General features: G+C 40.5%; 2 protein-coding genes across 2 annotated transcripts; one reads left to right on the forward strand and one right to left on the reverse strand.

The window, feature by feature from the left end:
• The first annotated feature begins 1,878 nt into the window (after positions 1 to 1,878).
• LOC137282027 (uncharacterized) lies at positions 1,879 to 5,054 on the forward strand. The gene is made up of 5 exons (XM_067813784.1): positions 1,879 to 1,940; positions 2,902 to 3,050; positions 3,426 to 3,575; positions 4,003 to 4,040; positions 4,923 to 5,054. The coding sequence occupies exons 1-5, from the start codon at positions 1,879 to 1,881 to the stop codon at positions 5,031 to 5,033; spliced, it is 510 nt and encodes a 169-aa protein (XP_067669885.1). The 3' UTR covers positions 5,034 to 5,054.
• Positions 5,055 to 11,679: 6,625 nt separating this feature from the next.
• On the reverse strand, positions 11,680 to 24,745 carry LOC137274567 (uncharacterized). The gene is made up of 5 exons (XM_067807830.1): positions 24,624 to 24,745; positions 24,277 to 24,422; positions 23,513 to 23,680; positions 12,311 to 12,396; positions 11,680 to 11,739 (listed from the first exon to the last, which is right to left on the reverse strand). Exons 1-5 carry the CDS (start codon positions 24,743 to 24,745, stop codon positions 11,680 to 11,682), a joined length of 582 nt encoding a protein of 193 aa, XP_067663931.1.
• Between the last annotated feature and the right edge of the window lie 2,335 nt (positions 24,746 to 27,080).

The following is a 27,080-nucleotide window of genomic DNA, read 5'->3' on the forward strand; positions in this document are numbered from 1 at the left end:
CGGATAGATGTACGACTACGTGTACGACTACGTGTGTGTGTGTGTGTGTGTGTATGTAGGAGAGAGAATGTGTGTGTGTGGAGGGGGTGTGGATGGATGGATAGATGTACGACTACGTGTGTGTGTGCGTGTGTGTATAAAGATCATGTATGTTATTATTATTTCATTCTTTATCGACTCCTACTTTACTGCTCAGAGCATACGAAAAGCCATTTAGCAGGATCCTCTACATTACTTCCAAATAGTGTCGCTCTAAATGCCATTAATGACATGTTTATGCAAAGTGAGTGCATGTTGCCACAACTAGCGCGGCAAACATGTTTACCCTTGTCACGCCAATGATAACAAACGTTGCATCGTCAGGGAAACGTGGTCGCTGTGGTATTCATGTTGCTACTCTCACTAGAGGCAGAAAATAATGGCTTATGTTCATCTCATCTTCATTTCAGAACTTGATGTGGCAACACATGTACAGGCCCATAGTATATTACAATACACAATGTGCAATTAGACATAGTATAAAAATAAAAATAGAACTCTAAAAGCTCACCCAGATATCTTTCCCTGTAAACCTTTCACCGTGCACGAAAACATGCCATCTGCAAACAACAGTAAGAATAACTGGGATGCACCTCTTTCTAACAGATTCCTTATAGCTTATGCCTCTGCCAAGTGAACGAAACGTAACATTTCCCTCCATTCATACTATAACCTGGAGGATAAAACATTATTTTTTTTTATCTCTTTCTCTAAAGCCTGCTTGTTCCTCGCTATTTGCATTGATAGTATTTGCCCAGAAAACTAACCTTTTGATGATTAAATAGGTAAATATTTTGCCTGAAATTGTAAGTAGGGTAATGCCTCTACAATTGTTTATGTTTTTCAGACTTCCTTGTTTATGTATAGCAACACGTTCTCCTACTGACCATATTTCTTGAAATGTTCGATTTTCTAGAATGATATTGAATATAGCTCAGGAAAAGGCACAATAGTATCTGATGAGTGTTTAAAAACCTCTGCATTAATTTGGTCTTAGCTTGGTGATTTGTTATTTTTAAGATGATGAATACTCAATATTCCTTTGTATGCCACAACACTAGATATCCTAAACAGTGTTACAATACATCAGTAAAATCGGAGGTCTAATTGTCCCTTGAAAAATATCATGAATATATCATTTTCGTTTGATTATGATTTATAATTTTATGATTCTGAATTGTCTTTATTAAGTTAAATAATGTTACTCGCAAACATACAGAGACGTGGCGTTGCTAGGTACTAGAACTATAACTAGTGTTTATGATATATTAGAACCCTTCTTTCTATCAAAAGAACAGAGATCTTGACGTCTGATAACCTTATTAAGGATTGATGAACAGGAAATTACGCATCAAATTGGGAGGAAAGTTTGAAAACAATGTTGCAGTTCCTATGGAAGTCATCTTAATACTTAGATTCAAGGGTGTCATGAATAGCCGAACTTCACAATTGTATCTTCTGGCTGTACTGGTCCTTTCCAAAATACCTCAACTGCATTAGCTGTACGTGGGCCTGATGCCTTAATACTGAAATTAAATGGATGGAATCGATGTTATGATCTTCAGTTGTTTATTCATATTATATCATAGTGGCAATCACTGGATTGTCTGGTTCAGACCCAGTTTGTACACAAACAACATAATACAGCTGTAAATACTACTGAAATAAATATCTGCTAGTCACACTTATACAATGACTCTTCCTAGTACATGTACGTGGAAAGGGTTTTCGCTTCTATTTACAGCTAGTTTTAGCTTTACACAAAATGTAATCCAGAAGACCGGCTATTCTGGCAGTACATGCATATATTTACCTCAATCCTTCTGGTTTGTTTTCAGGATGCTCGCCCTCCGACTCACCGTGTTCGCCCTCCTCTTTTGTGGGACCTGTGGTTTCTCCAGGTATGTCACGATTTTCATCGAAACCGCAAAATACGATTTTGCAAAATATACACGAAAGCCCTTATCTTACAGCCACTATTGGGACATCTACATCTTGTTATAAGAAACATTTCACGATGCCATTTGATGCCCAACAACGTGTGTTGGAGCGAGCTGCCCGAGAACCCTTTTTGGGTGCCACCGCTCCGTATGTTGGAGCGAGCTGCCAGAGAACCCTGTTTGGGTGCCACCGCTCCTTATGTGAGTTGCTCACAATATGAGCCACTGGGTTGTCTGGTGTATATTATACCTGTTGATGTGTTCGGATATAGCGAATTTCAGTTACACGAGGGATATGTAATGTCTTCGAGTCTGATAGTGTGTGATCTGACATTTTTTACTAATGTATTCTTCGACACGGTTGCAGGGGCCTAGTACATATATCCTCTAGGTTTTGATCTTACGATCTGTGTGGCTATACCATAGACTTGCAGGCCAAGTGAGCGTTGATGGTCACCGTTTGCTATGAGTGACTGCGTTAAGTCTTACAACGCCCTTATCAATATCCCAGTTATATGGCGGAGGTGTGTAAAAAATCGAGTTTAGATTGGACACTCCAGTGGTCAACAGCATGAGCATCGATCTATGCACCTCGAATACGACATGTGTCAACAACGTTAATGAATCTGATCACCGGATCTCTTTAATCGCCTCTTACGACAAGCATGGGTTACTGAAGATCATTTCTAACCCCCATCTTAACTGGTACTGATTGCAAGGAATGATCTTTGTGTTATTACACGAACATGTAGTTACCATATCACCAGTAATTGTGTCGAAAACTGTGCTCGAATACTGCAGTTTTCATATCCCACTGCGGCTCATTCGGCCGAAAGGTGTTACATATGGGAAAGTTGCCGAGAAAGAGATTTAACCCCATTTCAATAAACGTTTCAACCCCATTTCAATAAACTTTTTTAAGGTACTGGTTTAACCTGTTTAACCACTGCAACCCTCCTCAGAAGTTGGTGGGGAAATTCTGTGCTGCTGCGCTGGACAACGATTTCGATGGTAGCGGGAACGTCACCAACAAAGACATCGGCTTCGATGTTATGTTTTACAATTACGACAGTAAGTTCTGACAATTCGACCACCTTTGTTGGGGGAGAGAGGTGGGGATTATTTACAATCATTCTTAATCATCTACATGCAGCTTAACAATAACCATTCATTGCTTAACCCACAAACCGCGATTGTAACACGACTTTGATTTAAGAAGGCTATCCTAGCTATGATTGAAAACTGTCAACAATCGTGCTTCGATTTCTTAAACTCGACCGACTCCTGCCCACAGCAGTCTGCAAATACACGAAAGTGAAACGGGACTCATGGCACCCAACACGTGCCTCCCTCCATCGCGCCTTGCTCAGATTCGATTTAAAACACCGTTTCGTCAAAAGGGAAAAGTATGCACACAATGGTCAGACAGTAATTTTTTTCTTGCAGATGACCTCTGCAATAGCGAGAAATGGGAGGTCGTGACCAGAATGACGTGCAGGTATGGCTACTCAGAGCAGTACGCCCGTTTCCTGTTCGACCAATTTGACAGAAACAAAGATGGCGTGATGAGCAATGCAGACTTTAATTTTCCAATTGGTAAGATTGCTGCTGTTTAAACGTCCGTCATTGGGTGAACATTTGAAAGAATACAATGAGGTTTTGGAGTGGCTATTTATTACAGTACAGACTATCTGTGGAAATACAGAGAGCATATCAGTTCACAAAACTCTGTTGGGCAATCTCGGAATGGCCAACATGAAGACACACTGAAAAGGCACACTATTCTTGAAAATAATTTATTCCTGATGTCCAGTCTGCAACATTACAGCAAAACGTATGTTTCTGGAAGTCAAGAAAACACGTAATACTGATTCAGTGTGTCGCAGTCATTGTTCACTGATCCATTTGCTTATAAAATGTCAAGATGTTAATGGAGGTGTATGGCATACAGGTTTAGATTCATGTTACGCCATGGTATAGCTGGAAATAACATCGGCTCGAATTTATCTTTTTCTGTTTGTAGCTTTCCCCGGTGCAGGCTTCCTATCACTGCAATACACTGTAAGTAATTATAGTATATGTCATTAACTATCACGGCGCGGAACACCAGAAATGGGCTTCACACAATGGGCCCATGTGGATTATCGCACCCGGGTCTTCGGCGTGAGCCCGACGCCCCTACATGTATACGGGTCTACCTTGTATCTATGTCGTGAAATAAAGAAAGAATTTCACTGAGGAAATTAATTAAACACACAGGAATAAAATTCTGCCTGTTATTTATTCATTTTTTAAATCTACTTAATTATGCCTATTTCTTTTAAACTTTAAAACGTTTAAATACTCCAGCCTGGACCAGACAATACAGTGATCAACTGCATGAGTCTCGATCTACGCACTTGGGATGCGATGGCGTGTCAACCATTTTAGCCAGCCTGATCACCCTATTTCGTTCATCGCTTCTTACGACACGCATGGGTTACTGAAGACCCATTCTAACACGTATCTTCAGGGGTTTTAACAAAATACTCCCGGGACTTTATTAATGCACGCTTAGCGTGGAAGTTGATACTTTGTGAGTAAAGTTTAATCTCGTCACGGGGTTGCTGAAGACGAATTCTAACCTGGATCTTCACCAGTCCAAACTCATAACGATCTGTGTACTTCACATTCCCAGTTTCCGATGCTACAACGGACGTGGTGAATTCGACAGTGGGCAGATATTGGTTTAAGCGATCGTTCCACACGCCAAAGACCCGGGTTCGATTGCCTACATAGGTACAATATGTGAAGAGAATTCCTGGTGTTCCCCGCCGTGATATTGCTTGTATACTCACTCACTAATACCACCAGCTGAAATATATATGTCGATTCAAGTCATTTGCAGAAAAACCTGTTGTCAATGTACCACTTTTCACTCACACACTCTCCTCCTGTCTACAGCGTTTCAAAGACCAGTACTGCTCTGACCCGAAGAACAGGGAGAACCCCGTTGACCGCGTCCAGTGTGCCGAGGTGGACGAGCTGAACCCCGAGGACATCAAGTGTCCATGAGGAGGACGCACATCCACCTGTCATGTACAAACGTCAATAAAGCTGTTTGCAGTAACAAGTGTTTTGTGCTCCCTGGTTACACAGTCAGTGATGACCGTCAACATATTCCGTTAGTAGATTTTGCTTGTACTGATTTAAGGACAATAGGTTAGTTGAGAGGTAAAGCAGTCGCTTGTCACAACGAAGGGCCCAGTTTCATTATTCACAAAGGCATAATATGTGGGGCCAATGTATGCTGTCATTCGCGTGCAGTTTCTACAAATAAGTCTTTAAACAAAGTTCGGGTTGGCCGAAACAAACATATTACATTATATTGTCATACATAAACTGACACCAAAATGTGTTCGGTGTTCACTTCACATTTCCTCTTTTATCAAGCTTAGCATTATGTAAAAAACAAACGTGATCTAAATATATTCATATACTTATGTGTTTACAACTGAAACATGTCCATGAAACAGATAGTATGTTAAAGTTGATGTGTACGTATGTTTCTTTCCCAATAAGTTTGGCAATATTAAGGTGGTGGACACCAGAAATCGGTGCAACTCTTCACACCAATTTAGATTGTCTCATGAAACATGTTGTCACCTAAAGGCTGGTGGAAAACCGTTGGTGTATGATGTATATATTTGTACATATACTCAGAGTCTGTAAAAAGTAGGGGTTCCTGAACAGTCCATTTCGACAGGAAGCATAAGCGTTATGAAACGTTTCAAAGACAGATATCGTATAAACGCACCGCCATTTCTCCCTATCACCACCCCTAAACACAACGCATGTGATTCATGTACGCAGCACAGTAGTCCCTTGCACGTGCAGGGGTGCCATTCGTGATCTTGATGGTTTTCAAGAAGGTCGAAAAATCACTGTAGATCATTAATTTTTGCAATCATTTTGCATCACTCAGTTGTCAGTGTTTGTGTTTGTCAGTGACATGAAAATCGAACACATGCAAATTTCACGTCATATAACAATCACCGTCCAGTAGCGAATACTGTACAAACAAATATGGTCAGAAGAAGTGCAAACGGTGATGTACTAGTGGTACTTCCCGTACACAATGCCAAACATGTTGAGGGTATTGACATTTAACTACGTCAAAAATGCGTGTTATGTAACTAGGGTGAATTAAGGCAAGCTGGATCGCAAGCGAGAAAATGGGCAATGTAACATCGTCGTATAAATGTTAAACCCAAAATTAGAATATGCCCACAAAAGTAAATGCTTCCTAACCATTTTACAAGCTACGTGTGCCACAGTACTTGCATCCATTTTGAATCACACACAAGATTCAGAGTCCAACGTGATTTTTGCTTAATCACTACATGATATTCGACACAACCACCCTCAAGTTATGTTTAGGTTAATCCTTACATGGTATTCGCCCCAACGACTGCTGATGTTTAGGTTAATCCGTACATGGTATTCGATTCAATTTCAGGCGAAGCTTGGAAAACCCGATGTTAATCCCAGCACGGTATTTGACTCAACCCCAGGTGATGCCTATATTAATGGTATTCGAGTCAATGTGTGTGTGTGTGTGTGTGTGTGTGAGAGAGAGAGAGAGAGAGAGAGAGAGAGAGAGAGAGAGACATTAATTTAAAGGGTATTATCGTCTCTTTGATTAAACATAGGGTGTATGTCTGTGAGAGACAGAGGGTAATGGACTGGTGGAATCGGGCAGTTAATTTTGTTGTGATGCTAGATAGATGCATTATTATTGCTTAATTATTGTTATGCATTGATTCACGCATGTTGACTAATCCTCGTTATTCAGTGTGCGATATACGCATCATGTCCGAAAGCGTACGTAAAATCTCCAAACTATCATCATCACGCTTTATCTCTGGAAATATGAAATTCAAGTGTTTGGCACCAAAGTGAGGGAACCCATTTCTTTCAAATGTTGAGATATGTACGCAGAAGCGTTCAAGAGTAACTCCCCTTCCTTGGGAACAGCCCACCGTGACTAAATATAGTTACAAGTCACAGCTTTCTTTCTTGATGACGAAACAAACAGAAAGTTTTCAAAGGCAATAGTCTAATATGATCAAAAACCTTATTACATCTAATCAGAACGCATTATTTTGTTTGTTTGTTGTGAGGACGGATTTGACAGCTTAACCACTTGTCTATGAAGTAAATTATTCTGTTTATAGTGCGAACTGCACACTCTAATTAGTGGGGTTGGAATAATGAAACAATAGCGAATTTGAAACTGCTTTAAATATCCACTAAATCAATTTTAGGCGTCAAGTTCAATATCTGGTGTGTCCACCATGTTGGGCAACACATTCACGGCACCTTGATGGCATGCTGTTAATCAATTTCCGAATGTTTGCCCGTGGTATTGCCCGCCATTCCTCTTGGAGAGCTGCACCAAGCTGGCCCAGGTTGGCGGGTCCTGGGTCCCTGGCGTACACCCTTCGACCAAGAACGTCCCAGAGATGTTCAATTGGGGACAGGTCTGGGGACTTAGAGGGCCAGTCCAAAGTCTGGATACCTTCTTGACGGAGATAAGCGGAGACAATTCGGGCCCGATGTGGTCTGGCATTATCATCTTGGAATACAAAATTTCGGCCGATAACTCTAGCCAATGGAGCCACAGCAGGACGCAATATTTGGTCAACGTATCGCTGACCAGTCATGGCTCCGTTAATGATGACCAAATCTGATCGTCTGCCATGTGTAATCCCACCCCACACCATGACACAACCACCTCCATATCGATCATAGTCAAGAATTGTTGCTCTGGCATATTGCTCCCGTTTTCTGCCATCTGTGAATCGTAGGCAAAACCTTGACTCATCTGAGTACATGGTGTAACGCCAGTGGCGCATAGCCCGTCCCTGATGCTGCCTAGCCCATGCCAATCTTTGGCGCTTATGGTGAGCTGAAAGGGTGACACCCTTAAAAGGCCGTCTTGCTTTCAGACGAGCTTAATAGAGTCGGTTTTTAACGGTTGAGGTTGAAATGCGTCTTCCGGTGAGTGTGCGGAATTCTCTATTGATGGCAGGGGCCGATTTAAACCTATCGCTTAGAGCAATTAACGTAATGAGACGATCCTGTCGTGGTGTCGTTGATTTTGGTCTACCACGCCCAGGTCTCGTTGCAACCCCACCCATTTGACGGTACTTATCCCACAGGCGTGAAATTACCCATCTGCAGGGCAACTTCACATAATGATGTCCCCTCTCTATCATCCCCACAATTCTCCATTTTGTTGCTTCACCGAGATACTGCCTGGGAGGCATTTCTGTCAGTAAGTGTCAATCTCTATCGCATTAGTGATTGCGACTTCTCCAGTACATTTACAGGAGTTAACTTCTGTATGCACGTGTAGCACGTGCTGGGCATGCATTATGCGAAATTCCATTGTCATTGGATGTTGCGTTTGGTAGATACGCCACGATAACGGACCCTATCACAGTCAAAGTCATCTACATTCAATTTCTTGGTTCCCTTATTTTCTGTCGGTAGTATATCGCGGAATATACCCATCCAGCCCCAAACTGCTGGAACCAACCGTATGTTCATCCTCAATTCTTTTGACGGCTTAACCCAGAGCAACGTTTCAATGCATTAAATGCATATAAAGACTTTTATATGTAGAATGTTTACCTTACAGGTTACATTCCGAAGCATAAACATAAACGCAGATATGTAGAAAATGCCAGGAAAATCAGGCGACAGAAAACCATCAGTATGACGTTAATGTTGGTGGGCAAAATATTCAAATATGCGAAAAGACTTGTCTTTCAATCCATGTTGTTAGTACAAGGGTAATTGTCATTTACAGAAGCCCGAGGTTTTTCATTAACTGCCCGACGAAGGAGGCCAATCGCTCTGCCAGGTATGGCGACAGACCGTTGACTCACCTGGTATGGGATGCACGTTCTGCCCTGAGGTACAAGTGGTCATCCCAAAGAAATTTCTTGTGTTTTGAATATGTCTCATGTGTTTTTGTTTCTTGAAGTTTATGTTGGAATATGTAAAATAGCGTAAAAGCCATGGACATTAAAACAGTCATCCCTGAATGTCTCAAAATATACAGGTCGCATGACCTGCCGAAGATCGACAGAAGCTGGCATTATTTGTCAAGCCATACTTTCTAGTTTAATTCCCCTAAAGGATTATCTTTTCTTAGCTGATATCTCTATCCCCCAGTACGACCCCCACCTGTGACACATGTCCTGGTTTTGCATTTGAAACGACTCACGTCCTATCTGTTTGTTCATGATTATGAGACTACACGGTTGGTAGATCCTAAATGGTTTCAGACTTAAATTTATTATATCTAAGTCTGTTGCGAATATGGGCATTTCAAAAGTGTTCTTTGTAAAACAATTTCAACATTCACAGATTTTTTGCAATGGTCTGTTCCAAATAAGTCCGTGACTTCATAAAAAACACATTGCTCATTTTTGCACTAATCTCTCGTCAGTAAATATCCCTTTTTACGTTTCCTATCAACCTACCACTGAGACTGTAGTTAGGTCGAACGTTGTTTAATGGATATTTTAAACTTTCACATATTATCTACATAAATTGTAGATATAAATGTAAAAAAGATGGATTTTTCTACTTCCAACAGTACTTTAGTCGCTTCTAATTATGAATCAGTGACAAACACAATAATTATGTCGATTATCTAAAAAACATGATTTGGATGGTTAGTCCACTATTTTTACACTAACTCCGAAGTAGATTATGAACCTGAGGAGAATTTTAGCACACAGTCATATCATGCTCTCTCCGTATAATTATATTCTCTATATCGGACAGAATATCTTCACCAAAAGATGGAAAACTCGAACACGCCAGACAATATATCTGTTCTTAAGCCGACTCCACATTAAGACAGAAAATTTTGATGCCTGCATTATATGGTCACTTCACACGTCTTTCCACAGTTTAAGAACTGTGTTTTCAGTCACAGTTTAAGATGGAGCGAAGCAAGTTAGCCGCGGTCGTGGTGCTGACGGAGGAGGAAGAAGAAACAGCGGAAGAACTTATGTTACGCTTTATCTTTTTGCACTACAATAGTGATATTTCAGAGAGGGGATGGTGGGTACATCCAGTCAATAAACGAGGACACAAGGAGAGTTCTTACTATCGACTGGAACTGGAACCCTATCCTGAGAAATCTTTTTCTAAGAAATGTTCCATGATGTCCTGTCTCCAACTGCAGATGTGATCCTAGAATATACTAGGATGAGGACGGAAAGGGTTTTTCTCAAACATGTTTATGAGATTCCATTATCTAATGTTGTAATGCGTGATGTCTTCACATTCATGATGTCTGAAAACATAGCACTGTCAACTATATTAACAAGCGTCCAAAAGAAACGCAAATATAGACATTCTGGTCTAAAACAAAACAAAAGTAAATTATGGTAACATTAAATACTTTATTGTAAAAATTGTTAAAAAAGTTATTTAGCAACAGTATTTAATGGACTACAAGAAGAACAACGACGCGGCTAATGGCACATGAATGACATTGGGGTGCATTATCCAGTATTCCATCACCATTGCAGAATCGACTGGGAGCTTTTACACTTTCTTGTCAGCATATCAATACCGGATCTGGCCAACCCTAGGATGATGCACATCTGAACCCGGCGTCGAACTGAGTACGTGAACTGACATCTTGACGCGTTATTCGAGACAATTCCTCTTCCAGGGCAGCTGCCAATGCCTTCCCCGTCAATGGCTGATTTTGGCGTTTCCGAATACGACGTCCCAGTTGGTCCCAAAGGTGCTCAGTTGGAGACAGATCTTGAAGACCTGAAACCTGCTTTCGTCGTTAAAGAGCGCGCTTCACCAGTTTCACTGCTGCCAGTGTGCCGCAGTACTGGTCTGTCTCAGTCTAGCACGTCGATACTGGCACGTCAACGTCATGCATATGCCTTTGAAAGGTCGATAAATACGGAGAGAGTAATGGCGGAGTCGTCTGGCCAGTCTGTCTTCTAACTGGATGTCCAAGGCTGTTAGCGATCGATGACGTAAATTCTGGTCTTCTTGTTGGGTAGTGACCTTCGGTCTACCACACTTTAGACTGTCTGTGGTACGGCCAATCTGTCGTAGACGTGTCACAAGTCTGGTGATGGTGGATTTGAAGCACAACATGGTCCTAGCCACAGGCGCTGATGTAAATGGAAACTTAGCTTTGAACTGTGGAGAAGGGAGTAGCCAGGAGGTGGGGAAACACACTTGAGCACGTGTAAATATATTACGTCATCAAACCAATTCCCATACGTTTTCCAGTGCGATGCGTCAGAAACAGGTGCAGGACCTATTTCCATGGCATCGCATCGCAACGTATTCACAACGCATTCGGACTGGGGTGGGGTTTTTTTTGACGCAGTGCAAGAAATATCGGACGTAGTGTGAAACCCCCTCGTCATTTAGGAACCACGCGAAGGCAGAATTTAAATAAACCATGTATAGCATCATGCTGGCTTTTCATGTTGTTGGGGTTTTTTTTGTTTTTGTTCTTTTGTTGTTGTTTAATATCACAGTCACCATTATCTAAGCTTTATGACTTGGCCCAAAACACACCAGATGAGAATGTAGCATTTTATTCAGAAAGCTTCACGTTAATCCATCTTATGGTCAACAGAAAAAAAGTCGCCATTGCTTAGAACCACCAGGGGTTTCCGGGTTTCCTGAACTTGTAGACGAGTTGCCAGTACTTCTCCTGAAAAAAAAACTGTGAGTCAGTGTTACAAAATCAACCAGTTATTATCAGTTCTGCAGATCCGCATATATATTCGGAAGATTGTGTTTTTTCTTAGGTTTGTTAAAATATTTCACGTTTCCGGATTAAAGCAAATCACAACTACGCACAGCTTCGAAACACAAAAAAACTTCGGGACAATGAGTTACCGAAACGGTGTACAATATAGCCCCTAGCCTTTGGAAGAGTATCATAAGATTAATGAGGTAATGAACACGATCGAGATGAGTTTAAGTTTACTATATTCAAACGGAACGGAAGAGGCAGAAAAGATTAAATCTCCATTAGTACGGAGTCATATCTTCACTTTTTCAGTCTGAACAAGCCGTTATTAACGTTCCTATGACATCCCCGGAGTCTCACTTGATGGAGGTTGTCCTGCAGTAGAACCGTTTAAATCCCAGCTGTGTATTAGCAGTGATAATCTACAATAGTCTTCCTGGTATTAGAAGCCAGTGACTGTGTTATCCTAAAGGAGTCAGTCCATAGTTACAGCTCCTCATCTGGGTTAAATGTTTCCATCATGAAATACCTCTTCAGCGTGGACCTCGTGTTCCAGATCTGCCAGTCTGTCCATAAAGGCCTTGAAGACGTCACACACAGGAACCTGGCCATCACCTGAAGACAGTAAATAACGGTTATTCCGTACCTTGTGATGCCACTAAAACTGTTTGGCTTGGTATCTAAATCTAACTGGTGGAACTGAAGGCGTTCTGCTTTTCTGATTCAGCTTACAAAACGAACTAAGAACGCAAAGAAACGAAACATTTAACAAACGAATATCATTATTGTATATGTTTTTAGAATGTTTTTTTTTCAGTTCTACAAAACAATGGTGCTTGATATAGGAGACAAAAATGCACCGAAGGACCACTTTCATAAATTATATGAGCTGAGTATGGAGCTAGGATCAGAACCCATGTAGTGTCCTTGAGATTACTTGCAAGGTCATAACAAAAATGTAAGGGATTTACCAATATAAAAAAAATCAAGAAAGGATTGACAAATCTTGCTAAAACTGAGTACCCATTTGCGTTCGGATGATGTGCTAACGCCAGTTGAATTGGGCGACCTTTAGATGGATAAATATACTTCCGGAAAATATAATAACCGTTTCTCAGCCATATGACGAAACTGATATTAATCCTGATTTATAATTAATCGATACAAAATCTCCAGCTGTTGAAGTTCTGATATGTAAACATATACAGAATGGAATTATGACGGGTATATCTAACACACTTAAATGCATTCAGAGTTTGGGTGTGAGGGTGGGGTGTATTCCGATGGGTATATCTACGATGGGCGTTCAAAATGTAGTCAACCTCGCCTAGAATATGATACAAATGCAGCTGTTTGTATGTTTTATTTGCATCATGAACTTCAGGAAACAAAATGTGCAAGTGAGCGAGTGGGTCACATCGACAATATTTGAGCCATATCATGCCGGCCAAAATGGTATGTACTAAGTATAAATATATAGACTACTATATACTTTTCAATAACAGTATTACAGCGAAGTACAGTATAACGACTAGATTATTACATTTTCAAAAAATTAGTTTGAGTTCAGTGTAAAATGCCCGATCATTTGAAAATAGCACAATATAAAATCCAGCTATAGGTCACCAGCAACTGAATGTAGATTGCCACGCAAGGGACCATGGCGATTTATGTTATTTTTGCTGCCTGCCTGGATTTATGTTAAAACTACAAATAGTAAGACAACAGTTCTGACAATGATCAGCAAATATTGAACGACCTTGTCTTAAAGGGCGCATGCCCTGTAGAACACAACTTTGCAGACTCTGATAACATTTGGTATGAACTTACGGTAACAATAATAAATTATCAAAGCTATAAATTCAGTTTATAAAATTGCTGGCGTGGGAATGGTTGTGGAAGGTTTTTAACAGCTGCGCCATAATGCATGCACAGTGATTCGGTTCACGGGGTTTGTGATGCGTGCAAGGATTATCGCGGCGGTCGAAGCTTGAGAGCAAGAGATGTTTCTTGTGATCAGAAGCATCTTGTGTCTCCAGTAACAAAAATACACTTGCAGATTAAAAAAAATTATAGCATTAGAAATACCAGTTTAATTGCTAAAAAGTGCTCAGTTTGAAAACTGAAATGTTTTAATACACATGTTCGGAAACAACAAATATGTTGATTGACACAAACATTGACACCTCTGTGTCTGCCTGCTAATCACAATATATGTAATACACAACTTCAGTCAGTGACCACATGCAATTTGAACTTAAAACCTATCAAGCTATACACCATAACAAAATACATTGATTTATGGCTCATGCACCTGGGTTCTGTCTCTGTCATATTGTGTAATTACACAGACTTGTACACATGACACGTTACTATGTCAGGGAGTTGCAAACAAACTGCATCCTTTTTTTTATCGGATGACTGGATCGGACGGAAACCGGTGCAAAATCACATTGTCAGTTTCAAGTTCTGCTTGGCCTTCGACGAAAGACAGCATCCAGCCACGCTGTAATTCACCATCTCAGTATTTGATGACTAGATCGAACGCAAATGAAGAGAGCATGTATTTACAAAACCGAACATCTGCATATACATTCTTCTTTTGTGTATGATGAGTCGTATATCCATACCGCAACGTCGCATCATATGCAATAACAAATGTTGTTATCCATAAAACAATCAAACAGATCATCTCTGTATACAAACAATAAGCCCTCAGCGTATCGGTAAATGAACCATCCAATGAAAAGTCTTCCTTACACTTTCTGTAAGCGGTGGGTAGGCCCTTACGGCAGCACTACGAAGTTGTCTTGTCACTGTGAATCTGTTCACGCTATGACCCAATGATGTGGCTGCTGACGACGTCACCTTCAACATCCGCTTGCATAGGTGAATAACCCGCTGATAGCGATCCTCTTGGGGCGTTGTGACTCTGGGACATCCAATCCTGGGGCGATCACATGGCTGACCTGTTGTATTCAAGCGATTAAACGGCCGAAATGTGGTCTTGTACAACCCAATGTCCTTGCAATATGGCTGTTGGAAGCACCCATTTGTGACATTCCGTCGGCCCATTCTCGCTGCGCCGACGTCAAACTTGGCATTTTCTCGTGAGAGTTTTATCAAGTGATTGTGTAGTCTTCTCTACAAGTAGGTTTGATGAGCTCTGTACGAAAATTGCTCTTTTACTGAACAATAATCGCAATGTTGCAAAACTTCACACATCATGCATTTTAGTTGGGTTTGCTGCAACAATTTCACCTGTAATTACAATTATAACTGTATGCTTTCTCTTGCTTATAACTTTCCAAGGTTCATGGTCAAGTTCCTTCTTTGAACCTGCCCTTTTGTTTGCTTATGTAGCCGTGCTTGTATGGTTCGGCTCTGGGCTGTGACTCAAGAGGACAGACAATGATGATGATGATAATATGATTTATTGCAGTGCTGGATGAGGCTGTTGTTGAGCCAACCTGAGGAAGGGAAATATGTTTCCAGCTCAACAACAGCAAGTGGAGTCATAAAATCTTTAACCAAGTAAATAATTTTTAACAAATATTAAATAGTTTTAAATATCACAGTAAATTATGCTAAATATATTATCTAAGATATCAGAGACCAGGTAAAAGATATTGCACTATGGAATAAACTTTGAGCACATGGCATCACCCATGTTCAAATATACACCAGTTTTATAATTTAATATTTTTAACTCAATAAATATGATTATCAATTAAATAATACTTTTGTTATTATACTTTTATTATTTGAAGGACATTTTGCACCTTTTGATAGAGAATTATGAAATAATGAGGCAGATGGAAACAGATAGAAAAATGGCCATACCTGAGGAAGGGAAATATGTTTCCAGCTCAACAACAGCAAGTGGAGTGAGGTGGAAAACAGGTGGCCAAAGGAAGTAAGAGGTCAGAGGACACAATAGCCAATAAGGAAGTAGGTAGCACATCAAAGGAAGTCTTTGATGTGACCTATAAATAGAAAAGGGAAAATCCCAAAGAATGGGTTACCTGGCTAAGAATAGAGAGGAAATTAAGGGAAATCCCTGTTGACAGGGCTCCAGGAAACAGAAGGAAAAGGTGAAGATGTTATAGAGGCGGCATTCAACGGCAAAGACTGAGACAACATGGAACAGATAATGATGTTTATGAAATATGATGTTTGATTTGATAATGATCATGATCATGATGAATTATGATTGAACTTATGAGTTTTATGAATATATATAACACTGCTACACTTACGTACAATACATTTACAGTTTGCACGGTGCACATTCTCATGCAGTTTGTACGGTTAATCTCAATCTGGATACTTTCTCACCCACGTTCTCTTACCTAGTTGTTTTCAGTAACCTCGACATTCTGTGGCTACTTCCATGGCCACAAGACATTTTAGAGGGTGGGTAGTGTCATACTGATTTTGTGGTTGACACTTTTACTGCTGCTGAGAGATTCTACACGATAGGCCCTGTCTGTTATTACTTTGGGCCAAGGAGCAACATGAAGTTAGAAATGGATTCGGGATTCGAGATTGGGGATTCGAAACCCGAATCTGTACATTTTTCCAGATTCGGGATTCGCTTCCTCAACCTGAACATTTTTTTCAGATTGAGGATTCTGACGAACAATATCACTATACATTTTTTAATGTTCTAGGTGCTTCTTGTGTACCTGATAAACGTAAAAAGTAAACAGCCAAACTACAGTTTTCCATGTTTGATCCTCAAATCTCAATTTCGCGATTCGAATCCTGAATCTTAACCTTTTGTCCGTATTCAGGATTTCACCCCCTTCTAATGGTGCTCCATGTGAACCTGGGTACCTTAATAATGTAAACAACCAAACCACAGTTATCCATATTTGAACCTTTAAAAACCAGAATCCCGAATCTGCATATCGTTTTCAGATTCGAATCCCGTATCTGAATTCTTTAAAAGTTCATATTCATGATTTCACCCCCTTCTAATGGTGATCCATATGAACCTGGGTAAATTAAAATGTAAACAACAGCTATCCATATCTGAATCTTTAAAAATCTGAATCCCGAATCTGAATATTGCTTTCAGATTCGAATTCAAAATCATATTCAGAATGTCACCCCTTTCTAATGGTGCTCCATATGAACCTGGGTACATTGAAAATGTAAACAACCAAACAACAGTTATCCATATTTGAATCTAAAATCTGAGTTTTCTTAACGTGACTGAACCGTGGATTTCAATTTTTTTTTTCAGTTTCAGCTACCACTGTGGAATCAAGCAAACACATCTATGGCCCTTTCCTGGATCAGATGCACCAACTGGGACTAAATTCCACCAAGCTCTCAGATGATGTTCTTGCATCTCATCAATCCCATCATCGCCATGACAACTTGTTCAGACCAGCCAGGGCCAGAATCGCCACCAGTTACCGTAACTGTTCCAGATCCCTCAGAAGAAGCAGCCATGCCATGTCCAGATCTACTTGTTGTAGCAAATATGCCCCATCCAGATCCACCTGCAGAAACAAACGTTCAAGATCCGACATCATCAGCAAAACGCCTTGTTGCAAAGAAACGTATATACGTTCTCAGTTGCAACAAGCCGAGAGGATAGTGAAAAGAAGTAACGTTGTCCTGTCTGAAGTCCAAGCTGGTGACAACGTTACAGGTTCCATCCCATCCCATCCGTAGACAGAGGTAGAACTGATACCTGCAACTTGATTGCTGTGATTACAGACACAAGTGACAATGCCATGCACACAACTGTGGTTAAAGCTGGGGTTTTAATTTGATGATGTGCGCCTTAACTGTCTGCACCTTAAAAGATATGTCTAGTGACAAATGGTGGACAAGGCTTTGTTTAGTGCAGTTGTGCTGGAGTCAAGAGTGCCAGAGAAATAGGTGTAAGTGTTACAAAGCTTGTGTAAATTTGAAATTTAAGGTGCCACTCATCATTGTCTTGTCAAAATAAAAAGCGCATTGATGTTCTCTAAACATGTCCACCATACATCTCCTTATATAAATCAAACACGTATAGAGCTACCATGTTGAATAAAGATATCACTGCAGTAAAGAAACGTCCCTATCCTGCTTAATGCAAAAATCTAATCACATCTTTTTGGAAGAAATATACATCAGTCTACACAAGTAGTGATTTCAGGGAATGTCTAAGATTCTAGTCTGCTTTTCAGTGAGTATAAACTGGCTAGCCGTTCGGTTGATTTCATTCATGTATTTGCGCATTTCAGTGGTATGTGAATAGTGACTAAGTATCCACTTTCGTCGTAGCTAACAATTCTTTGGATAGTGTACAACATTACCTTGGTTCACAAATGCCTGTCGTACTTTGTAGGTCTCATTGCAACACACAGCCTTACTGACTGAATTCCTTTACATGCCTCCATGTAGTGATAGTGATAGATCTAATGCCATATTAACAGCGATCAAACACACTGAACCGCAAAACAATAACGTCACTCCATTTTTGAAATTGGTAATCGGTTTAATTGAAACACATGTAAATAGCAGAGCAATTGTCAGAAAGATGTCATATTTGGGATTGCACTTTCTTAGTAAAGTACAAATTCTAGTACTTTTTTCGTTGAGTCCCATCTGGGATTTGAACCCGCACCCTCAGAGTCAGACACCTAATCGCCAGCACACAAAGGCAGCCGCCTAACCCGTTCAACCACTGCGACTTGAGCAAAAAATGGAAGTCGGACAACTGGTAGTCTAGGGTGCGTACTTTGTGTACCCCTCTGATTTGTGTGCTTGCGATTAGGTGTCTGAGGGCTAGGATTTGAATCGGATGGGACTCAACCAAAAAGTACTAGAATTTGTACTTTACTAAGAAAGTGGAATCCCAAATATGACATATGTGTATAGCCTTCTTGAGCGTTGACAACATCGTTGCATCCTCTGTACATGGAGAGGATGAGATGGTTGATAAGACCACGGGAACATGCAATCAGACTCGATGATACGCCTGAAAGAGTTCAGCTGCACTTGTCGGCCTTAGTCACACATCATTCAGCCTCCTCTAAATCTTTTCCCACAAGTGTTCATTCGGGTTTACGTCTGGACTGAGGGCAGGCCATTGAAGAATTTGTATGCCGCGTTGTAGTCTGTAGTTGCTCTGGCTGTATGGGCACGCTCGTTGTCCTACTGCAAGACGTTTTTTTTTCCATGACGACCAAAATGTGGCACGACGATGGGTCTCCGCGCTTGATCAACGTAGCGGGCAGATGTTACACCACTTCCTCTACCAGGACCAATATTCTGGAACACCGTGGGGCCTAGTTTGTGACTGAGAGCAATAGCACCCACAGCATCATGCTCGAACCTCACCACGAGTCTCCTTCCAATCATCTGCAAATCGCTCCCCGCGTCGTCGCCACACTTTCACTATGTCATCAGACGTCAAGGCACGATACCGGCTTTCATCGGCGAAGCCTACAGTTCGCCACTCCAATTCCGATGATGTGTGGCCCACTGGAGACGCACGTATGGCCTGCGGTAACAGACATTTCTCTGCCTCAAACGCCTCCGCACTGTGTCGGCGCTGATTGGTCTCTTGTAATTGCCAATTGTTGTCCAAACAGTTTTCGTAGCAGTAGCTGAACGATTTTGCAGGTGATGACGGACAGTCTGTCAATATAGCCTCAACATTGTCACGGCGGTTTTCCACTGCTAGGACTAGTAATATTGTTCGAACATGAACAGATTTGCAGCATGTCCTGCAGTCTTCCTAAAACTTACTGCTTCTCTTTCCTTGATAATTGTGGCATGTCGCTACTGTCGAACAGTGAATGAGTCGGTGCATGTGGCTGTTCTTATAGGGGTGGCACCTCGGGATGCACGTGCATTGACATTTCCATGAAACACGCACGAAAACTCGTTCCATCATTACTTTGGTCAGTTCGTTTTTACGTCATGTTTTTTTGTATCAAATACAGAATCTGAAACCAAACTTTCTGGAACATTGGCTACAAACCATGTCTAGCTAACATATGGAAAGTGAAAACATAATTAAAATCAAGATGAAACATATCTGGCAAACGTTTGGTAGAGTGACGTTTCTGTTGCGGTTCACTGTATATTATAAAAAAATCACCCCAAATATAACAACATTTAATTTTTTTCACATTCTCTTTCTTGCCTTTAGGCTGTCGAAATCTTTATTGCAAACACCCACTTTAAATTGAAATTATTGAATTATATAATGATCCTGCTAGTGGCCATGGTGGAATTTCTGGTAACACAATGGCCGATTTTGCTGCTAATGCAGCACTCACCAAATCTGTGACACCACTTCTCATCCCATACTTTGCTTGACTGTATTTATTTGAATGAATGAAGAAAAGGTTTTGAGTTTTAACTTTGTTTACATTTGGAATTGCTCCCCACATACACATTACTTGGGGATATATAGTTCATTCGAATTCCATATTTTGACAAAAGAAGGTGCAAAGAGTATAGGTACAAGGACGCTGAAATCTCGAAATCCAAATATGTAAATGTCAAATAACGAAGGGCGAATGCCGAGCTGTGAATCTGCAAAAACAATTTCAGATTCGGGATTCAATTGCCGAAACCCAAATGTTAAGAAAACTGAGATTTGAGGCATGGAAGACTGCAGTTCGGTTGTTTATGTTAATAAGTTACCCAGGTTCACATGGAGCAGCATTAGAAGGGAGTGAAATCCTGGATATGAAAAACAAAATTCAGATGTGGGATTCGAATTCCGAACCTGACAAATATTCAGATCGGGGATCCCGAGTCCCGAATCAGTTTGTAACTTCATGTTGCTGAGCCAAGGAAGAAATTTGTTGCGTGTCCTTGTGGTGGGGTGAGTGACCACAAGTTTGTTAACTCATCATCATTGGAGATAAAAAGACTGTATTAGTAAGCAGAGCTGTTCTGGCGATCAGTTATGGTTCCGCCTCATGAGCTTCAAGAAAAGCGACACATAAGCCTCAAGAAAAACATCCCACAAATTGTATGTCTGATGTGTTCGAGTTAGATAACCTAGCTCACATGATAACAAAAAGTTGACAGGTAAGCCAAGGCCGTTTAATGCAAGATAGTAGATACACTGAGAGGTATGTTTGAGATACGTTTCATGTTAAACGAGATTATTCGAGGGCATTTCAATCCGACGATCCGTTACCCGTCAGGAGCATCAAGAAAAGAGACATAAACATTCCCCAAATTGTATGTTTCTAGACGCCTGACGTATACGATTACATACTTGCATACGTTTTTATAACCTAGAAAAATGTTTAAAGTAAGTGGGTCTATTTCTCTTTTCCTCGGTGAGTGACTAGCAGTGAGTGAGTGAGTTAATATACTGACACACTTTGAAAACGCAAAACCCATTTTTGTCATTTTACAAAAAGTTTCATGAAACAAATTCACTTATTACACCTGGATGCAGTGACGTAAGGTTGCCAAAGAAATTTCGCGTTTCTGGCATCGGGACAATCTGAAAATAGCGTGTAGATTGACAACAACTGAAGGAAGATCACGATGCTGGGGACCATGGGGACCTATAATACATTTGCTTCATGCATGGACCCTCGTTGGGTTTGCACCATCCCTTCAGATGTTAGCGATTTGGGGCAACCAAGCCATAAACTGAAATGAGGTATAAACTGTAAGTAGTTAGTTTAAATTTACTTTCGGACTTATGTACCCTCTCAGGACAATGTTTTCACATTACTTTAACCCCGTTCGAGGATAGAGCCCTGAGCAACCCAAGTTGATAATCTGCACTACCAATTATAATGTGTGTCTATTTACAAAACACATCAGAATTTGTGCAACATTTCTTTTTCTTTTAAAAGACACTAATTGAATAAAACCTTATTGTAGTAAAATTATCCTGGACAGTTTTCACATTGAAGTACTTTCCCCCTTGTGAGAGAACCATCAATACAATTAAACAGGGTCTGACCGTGATTCTTTCATCACAAGGGATACAAAAACGGAGGGATCCTCATCTTTTAATAAGTATTCATGTGTATATCGCGTATGGCCACTGCGACATCTTCGCATAATGACCTCCTTCAGTCTTGACGACCCAAGCAGGTAGAACCTATTGTAGGTTTTACTTAATGGAATTTATTCATACCTGCTTGCGTGTCCCACTTCTTCTGCATCACATCATGGAAATAAGATTTGATGACAGTTTTATAATCAGAGTATGAAATAAGAATAATTATTGAGTGCTGTCTTGGCAGCAAAATCTCCCTTGTATTACCAGAAATTCCAACATCACTGGGTAACCAAGAGAAGACGATGTCGTAGTCTCCAGAAGCAAGATTAATATATATTATATTTTTTTCTATTAAAGAAGATATTGTTCTGGATCCAAAGATTTTGTCCGTATTGTAATCCATTTGTTTCAGGTTTCTTTCATGCCGACATGCCGAAAGAAACAGGCGGGAAAGAGATATATTGTTTAGGTCATTGTTAGAGTGAGTGAGTTTAGTTTTATAGTTTTCAGATATATTCCAGATATATGTCGACACTCTGTGAATAATCAAACATTGGATCATAGTGATCCGGTGATCAACAGCATGAGCATCGATCCGGTCAACTGGAGACCAATGACATGTGTCAACCAAGCCAGCGAACCTGACCAACCGCTCTCGATAGTCGCATCTTACGACAAGCATGGGTTACTGAAGGCCAATATTCCAGCCCGGACTTCACGGGTTAGGTCAATGTTAGAAGCAGAAGGAAACGGTTTTATTCTTTTTCCAAGAGGCGGAATAAGAGAAGATGTTTTTATTGTCCACATCATCATGAAGAGGATTAAACACGCAGTTAAAGCACACAGTTCTAAGCTGGGTTGGACTGAAAAAATCGAAAAAATCCAGGTTCTAGGATCTGAGATTTTGTTGCACCAGCCAAAAGACGGTTGCAATTACAAAAACGGTTGCAATTAGGATTACAAAAAGACCTCTGACTTGATCTGTGAAAGGAAATTCAATATGTGAGTTATCGAACTCGACGGAATCAATAGCACACAGATCCATCCGTTTCACTGGACCCAGGAGAATAGATTCGGCCTTGCGGCTATTCAGTTTTAGTTTATTTACTAGCATGTCTCTCGAGGCATTAGCTGTTTGTTTCATGACCGGAGAGAAGCATCTGTACACCTGTGTATCGTCAACATACTGGTCATCAATTGCGCTTCCGAGCTCTGTTATGTACACGATAAACAGGACTGGTCCTAGGACCGACCACCTGTGGAACACCATACTTGATGCTAACCGAGTCAGAGTGATAACATCAGTCATGACGGTCTGCACACAATCGGGCATATACGACTGGAACCAAGTGTGAGCTGTTCCGTCAATGGAGAAATCTAGCTTATTTAGCTTATTTACTAGCTTATTTACAAATGATTTAGACTGTTTACATTTTACAGCAACTGAAATTATCACAATTTACGTCATTTTTATTACATCTGCGTATCATGATTGACGTCAAGTTTTATTAAATCTTAATACAGTTTGCGTTTGTATTACAGTTTACGTCAAGGGTTATTGCAATTTGATGCAAGTATTACAATTTACCATTTTATTACAAATTTACATCGTAACAATGGCACTAATAGTAGACATCGTTGTTGTCCTCAAAGAAAATGATGAAACGTCCTGAGTGAATGTCTATGCGTTTATCAGGTACAACAATCTCTATGGTATTTCCTTGATTCAGTACTCACCATCATTATCAAGCAACTTAAAGGTAGCCGCGTCTTGGTCGGCGGTGCTGATCAGGAGGTCATTGTTGACGTCTTCTAAGTCGAAGAGGCGTCCTGCAACTCCCTTGCTGATGCCATACCGCTTCATCTCAGACATCACGAAGGTGCAACGATCGATTCCAGCTTTCACTGCACATGATAAACGAATATGAAAGCACACAAAAACATCATGGCACAACACACGACCAGTGTGTCAACCATACAAAACAATAGTTACAATATGAAGTTGCAACGACTGACTACAGCGTTAATTTACTCAAGACAATAACTAAGGCGCAGCTAATAAATTCAACGATAACTGCACATTGAAAGAGTGTATAATATGAAGGTACATGTACTAATATTCGCCTTATTATATTTCTACTCAGTATATCATGTAAACCTTTGATAATTGCCTGTTGGAAAATGGACCAACTCCGTGTGTATATTTTATCCATGGAACACTGACATCTACTGACAGCACATCAAATCCTCATTTAGGTTTAATACGTGTCCACAAGTACAAATATATTCTGGGTAAACTGTATACAATACGTAACTTGCATGTTTCAACTATCCGCATATAGGCCGAAGGTCATACAGATCGATTAATCGAGACTCGACGCGAGGATAAATCGTACAAAGAACTGGTTGGGGAGGGGGTGGCACTATCTTTGTATGTTACAGCGTGTAACATTGGTATCATGGGAACGTTACACGTGTACCACTCTGCAACAATTACTTACGGTTCAGGGAACTATCAAAGGTGGATGCAACTGCCTGGTTGCTCATTTCGGCGAAAGTGAGGTTGCCATCTTTGTTGGTGTCGAGAGCCTTGAGGTCATCCAGAACTTGACGCGTGTCAACATCAGTGTAGGACTTGGAGTAGATCCTGGAGAATACAGAAACAGGGAATTAGTAGACTAATGAAATAATGTCTACTAACTTCACCCAAGGAACCATCCCGCACAGGAAATAACAAAAATACAAATTTGGAGATCGTCATCAGACAACCATACTGTCTTAGGGAATATCAACGTGCACCTAACTAAAGGGGGTAGAAATTTAAAGATTGAAACAGTGTTATACCCACCAGCCCCTTCTTTTGTTTTGGAAAGAACCACATTCTGTCTCCCTGTTCTTGCCGAACCAGATACCCCAAGCCGATACAGAGCCCACGAACAGGGTCAGACACAGCAATGTTCTGTACATCATCTGTGAACAAAGAAATGCATAATGTCACAAAAGCTGAGACATTTGTCACCAAAAGATGCCTTTTCAGCAACACATCTACAGTAAAGCTCTGACAGAAACACAATCATTGTACCGTACATTACCTAAACCAATTTCTAACAAAATAATGTTGGTGACACCAAGAGATTTAACAAATCACAAGGGTTTGTACCGCTAAATTCTGCAATCCAATTATATACTGGCATTGACATTTATACATACAGTAGAATACTAAGACCTAGACAGTCAGTTTAGCTTTACGATTGCCTGACAAAAGCCCCACAAGACAGAGGCCCCACAGACAAAAGCCCCTTGGTTAAAAGCCCCTTTGGACAAAAGCCCCAGACATCTCAGACAAACACCCCAGATAATATATACGAAAACAATTCAGATTTCATAAGATTTATGTATATCTTAATATAAAAAAAATCAACACAGCATTTCAACACATATTTTCTCAGCAACACTACTTTCAGATCCAAACCTAATACTGATACTTGTCACATTATATTTTCTTAATACAATCTTTGTTGCATCTTACTCTAATCTTACAGTCTGTTGGACATGGTGGTTCTTGTACAGTGTGACAAGACCCAATTCTTGTATTTTTCGCCAGGTGTTCTGGGTAAGGTGGTAGAAACAACCTTGAGCCTTCACATGATTCGCAAATACAGGCTTAACTGTTCTCATGGTGGCCATCACAAAGCCTCTGATTACAACAGGGTTTACAGTCTTGACATTGCCCTTTGAGCAGACCCTTTTAACACCGAACACTTCATTGAGAAGACCCTGTTAACATTAACTACATTAGCTAACCCTTCCTCAAGACCATCCTTGAAAGACATAATGCAGGGCTTCTGCTTCATATGTTTGTTTGTGTGTTGTTGTTTTGTTGGGTTTTTGTTTGTTTGTTTGTTTGTTTTTGTTTTTTGTTTGTTGTTGTTTTTTGGTTTTGTTTTGTTTTGGGTGTTTTGTTTTGTTTGTTTGTTTTTCTAGGGGGCTTTTGTCCGAGGTTTTTTTTTGTCCAGACGGACTTTTGTCTGTGGGGCTCGTATTTTGTGGAGTTCATGTCCGTCCACCAGCGTTACGAGCAACGTTACGCATACGTATATTAGTACACACCTCTCCCGAACAGGAAAATGTTAAACCATGTATTAACTCCATCCTATGCACTTTTCGAACAACATTCGCCACATAATGAACATCAATAACATTGGACTGTCTGTATGTCAACTACCACTGGGTATAGCTTCAAATCACAGTTTATCAGCTTACCTTCGTTCTTCAACCGTGCAACTCCAAAGCTGAGTCAGTTGATGGTGATGTTTCTTGCAACAAACCCGTTTACTTACACGTTTATCAGGGACCTCAGCCCGTCAATTTAAGTGAGGCTCCACACCGGACATAGTTCCCGATTTGTTTCCAATATGGAACATTGGGTGAATTTGAAATCTGGGTCAAGGAATATCTTGCACAGTTACACTTAATACTAATGTTTAGTGTAAGGGTGTATATTATACTCAACATAAACAAGGACGGTAGAAAATGACAATGTGGACACCTGCAACCGTGACTACTCGCACAGTCCACGAAAAAATGTGGTACAACAACCCTGTCTTGGATGACAGAAATGTAGTGTTGTTCATTCAGTTTTGTATTCTGATCGTCACGTGGTCAGGGCTGCAATCATGTGACATTAACTCTACATCATTAAATGAACCCCTGCAAAATGACACTTGCTCCAAGACCCTCCGTTGGGAAAGAAATTGTTAACATTGCTGTACGCTGTCAGGATCAGCCATTTATATATCAGTGTTGACTTCATTGTCCCAATAAGATCACATTTCTCTGTTACACTAAATACAACAACACAAGATACTCATTAAAAACCTCTGATAAAATATTGGAAGATAAGACCTGATCATTGTGACGACAAGGAATAGTGTGTAAAAGTTATATATATACAATACTCTGTGTCGGAGTATTTCCTTCACTGTTAACTTGATGATGATGTAAGGATCTATCTACCAACCTTTGCTATGCAATGAAAATCCATACAGTCGAATGCTTTGTAATTTACTAACCAGCTTCAAGAGTGCCACTCAAACAGCTAGCTGAATACGTGTTAAATTAGAAAAGAAGTCAACAAACAACATTCGTAAAATGTATGTGAATAGTGTTCAACAGTTTCCTCTACTCCTCTCCTGGCTCTGGGGTAGCCTATAGGCAACACTGTCTGCTCATCACGCCGAAGACTCGGGTTTGATTCCCCACAAGGGTACAATGTGTGAAGCCATTTCTGTTGTCCCCTGCCATA

This window comes from Haliotis asinina, chromosome 1 (genome assembly GCF_037392515.1).
Source record: "Haliotis asinina isolate JCU_RB_2024 chromosome 1, JCU_Hal_asi_v2, whole genome shotgun sequence".
Lineage (NCBI taxonomy): Eukaryota > Metazoa > Mollusca > Gastropoda > Lepetellida > Haliotidae > Haliotis > Haliotis asinina.

Coding starts and splice junctions, on each gene's coding strand:
- LOC137274567 (XM_067807830.1), bottom strand. CDS start 24,745: ATGATGTACAGAACATTGCTGTGTCTGACCCTGTTCGTGGGCTCTGTA. Junction 24,423..24,623: donor CAAAACAAAAGAAGGGGCTG/GTGGGTATAACA, acceptor TGTATTCTCCAG/GATCTACTCCAAGTCCTACA. Junction 23,681..24,276: donor CTTTGATAGTTCCCTGAACC/GTAAGTAATTGT, acceptor TATCATGTGCAG/TGAAAGCTGGAATCGATCGT.
- LOC137282027 (XM_067813784.1), top strand. CDS start 1,879: ATGCTCGCCCTCCGACTCACCGTGTTCGCCCTCCTCTTTTGTGGGACC. Junction 3,051..3,425: donor TATGTTTTACAATTACGACA/GTAAGTTCTGAC, acceptor TTTTTCTTGCAG/ATGACCTCTGCAATAGCGAG. Junction 4,041..4,922: donor TCCTATCACTGCAATACACT/GTAAGTAATTAT, acceptor TCCTGTCTACAG/CGTTTCAAAGACCAGTACTG.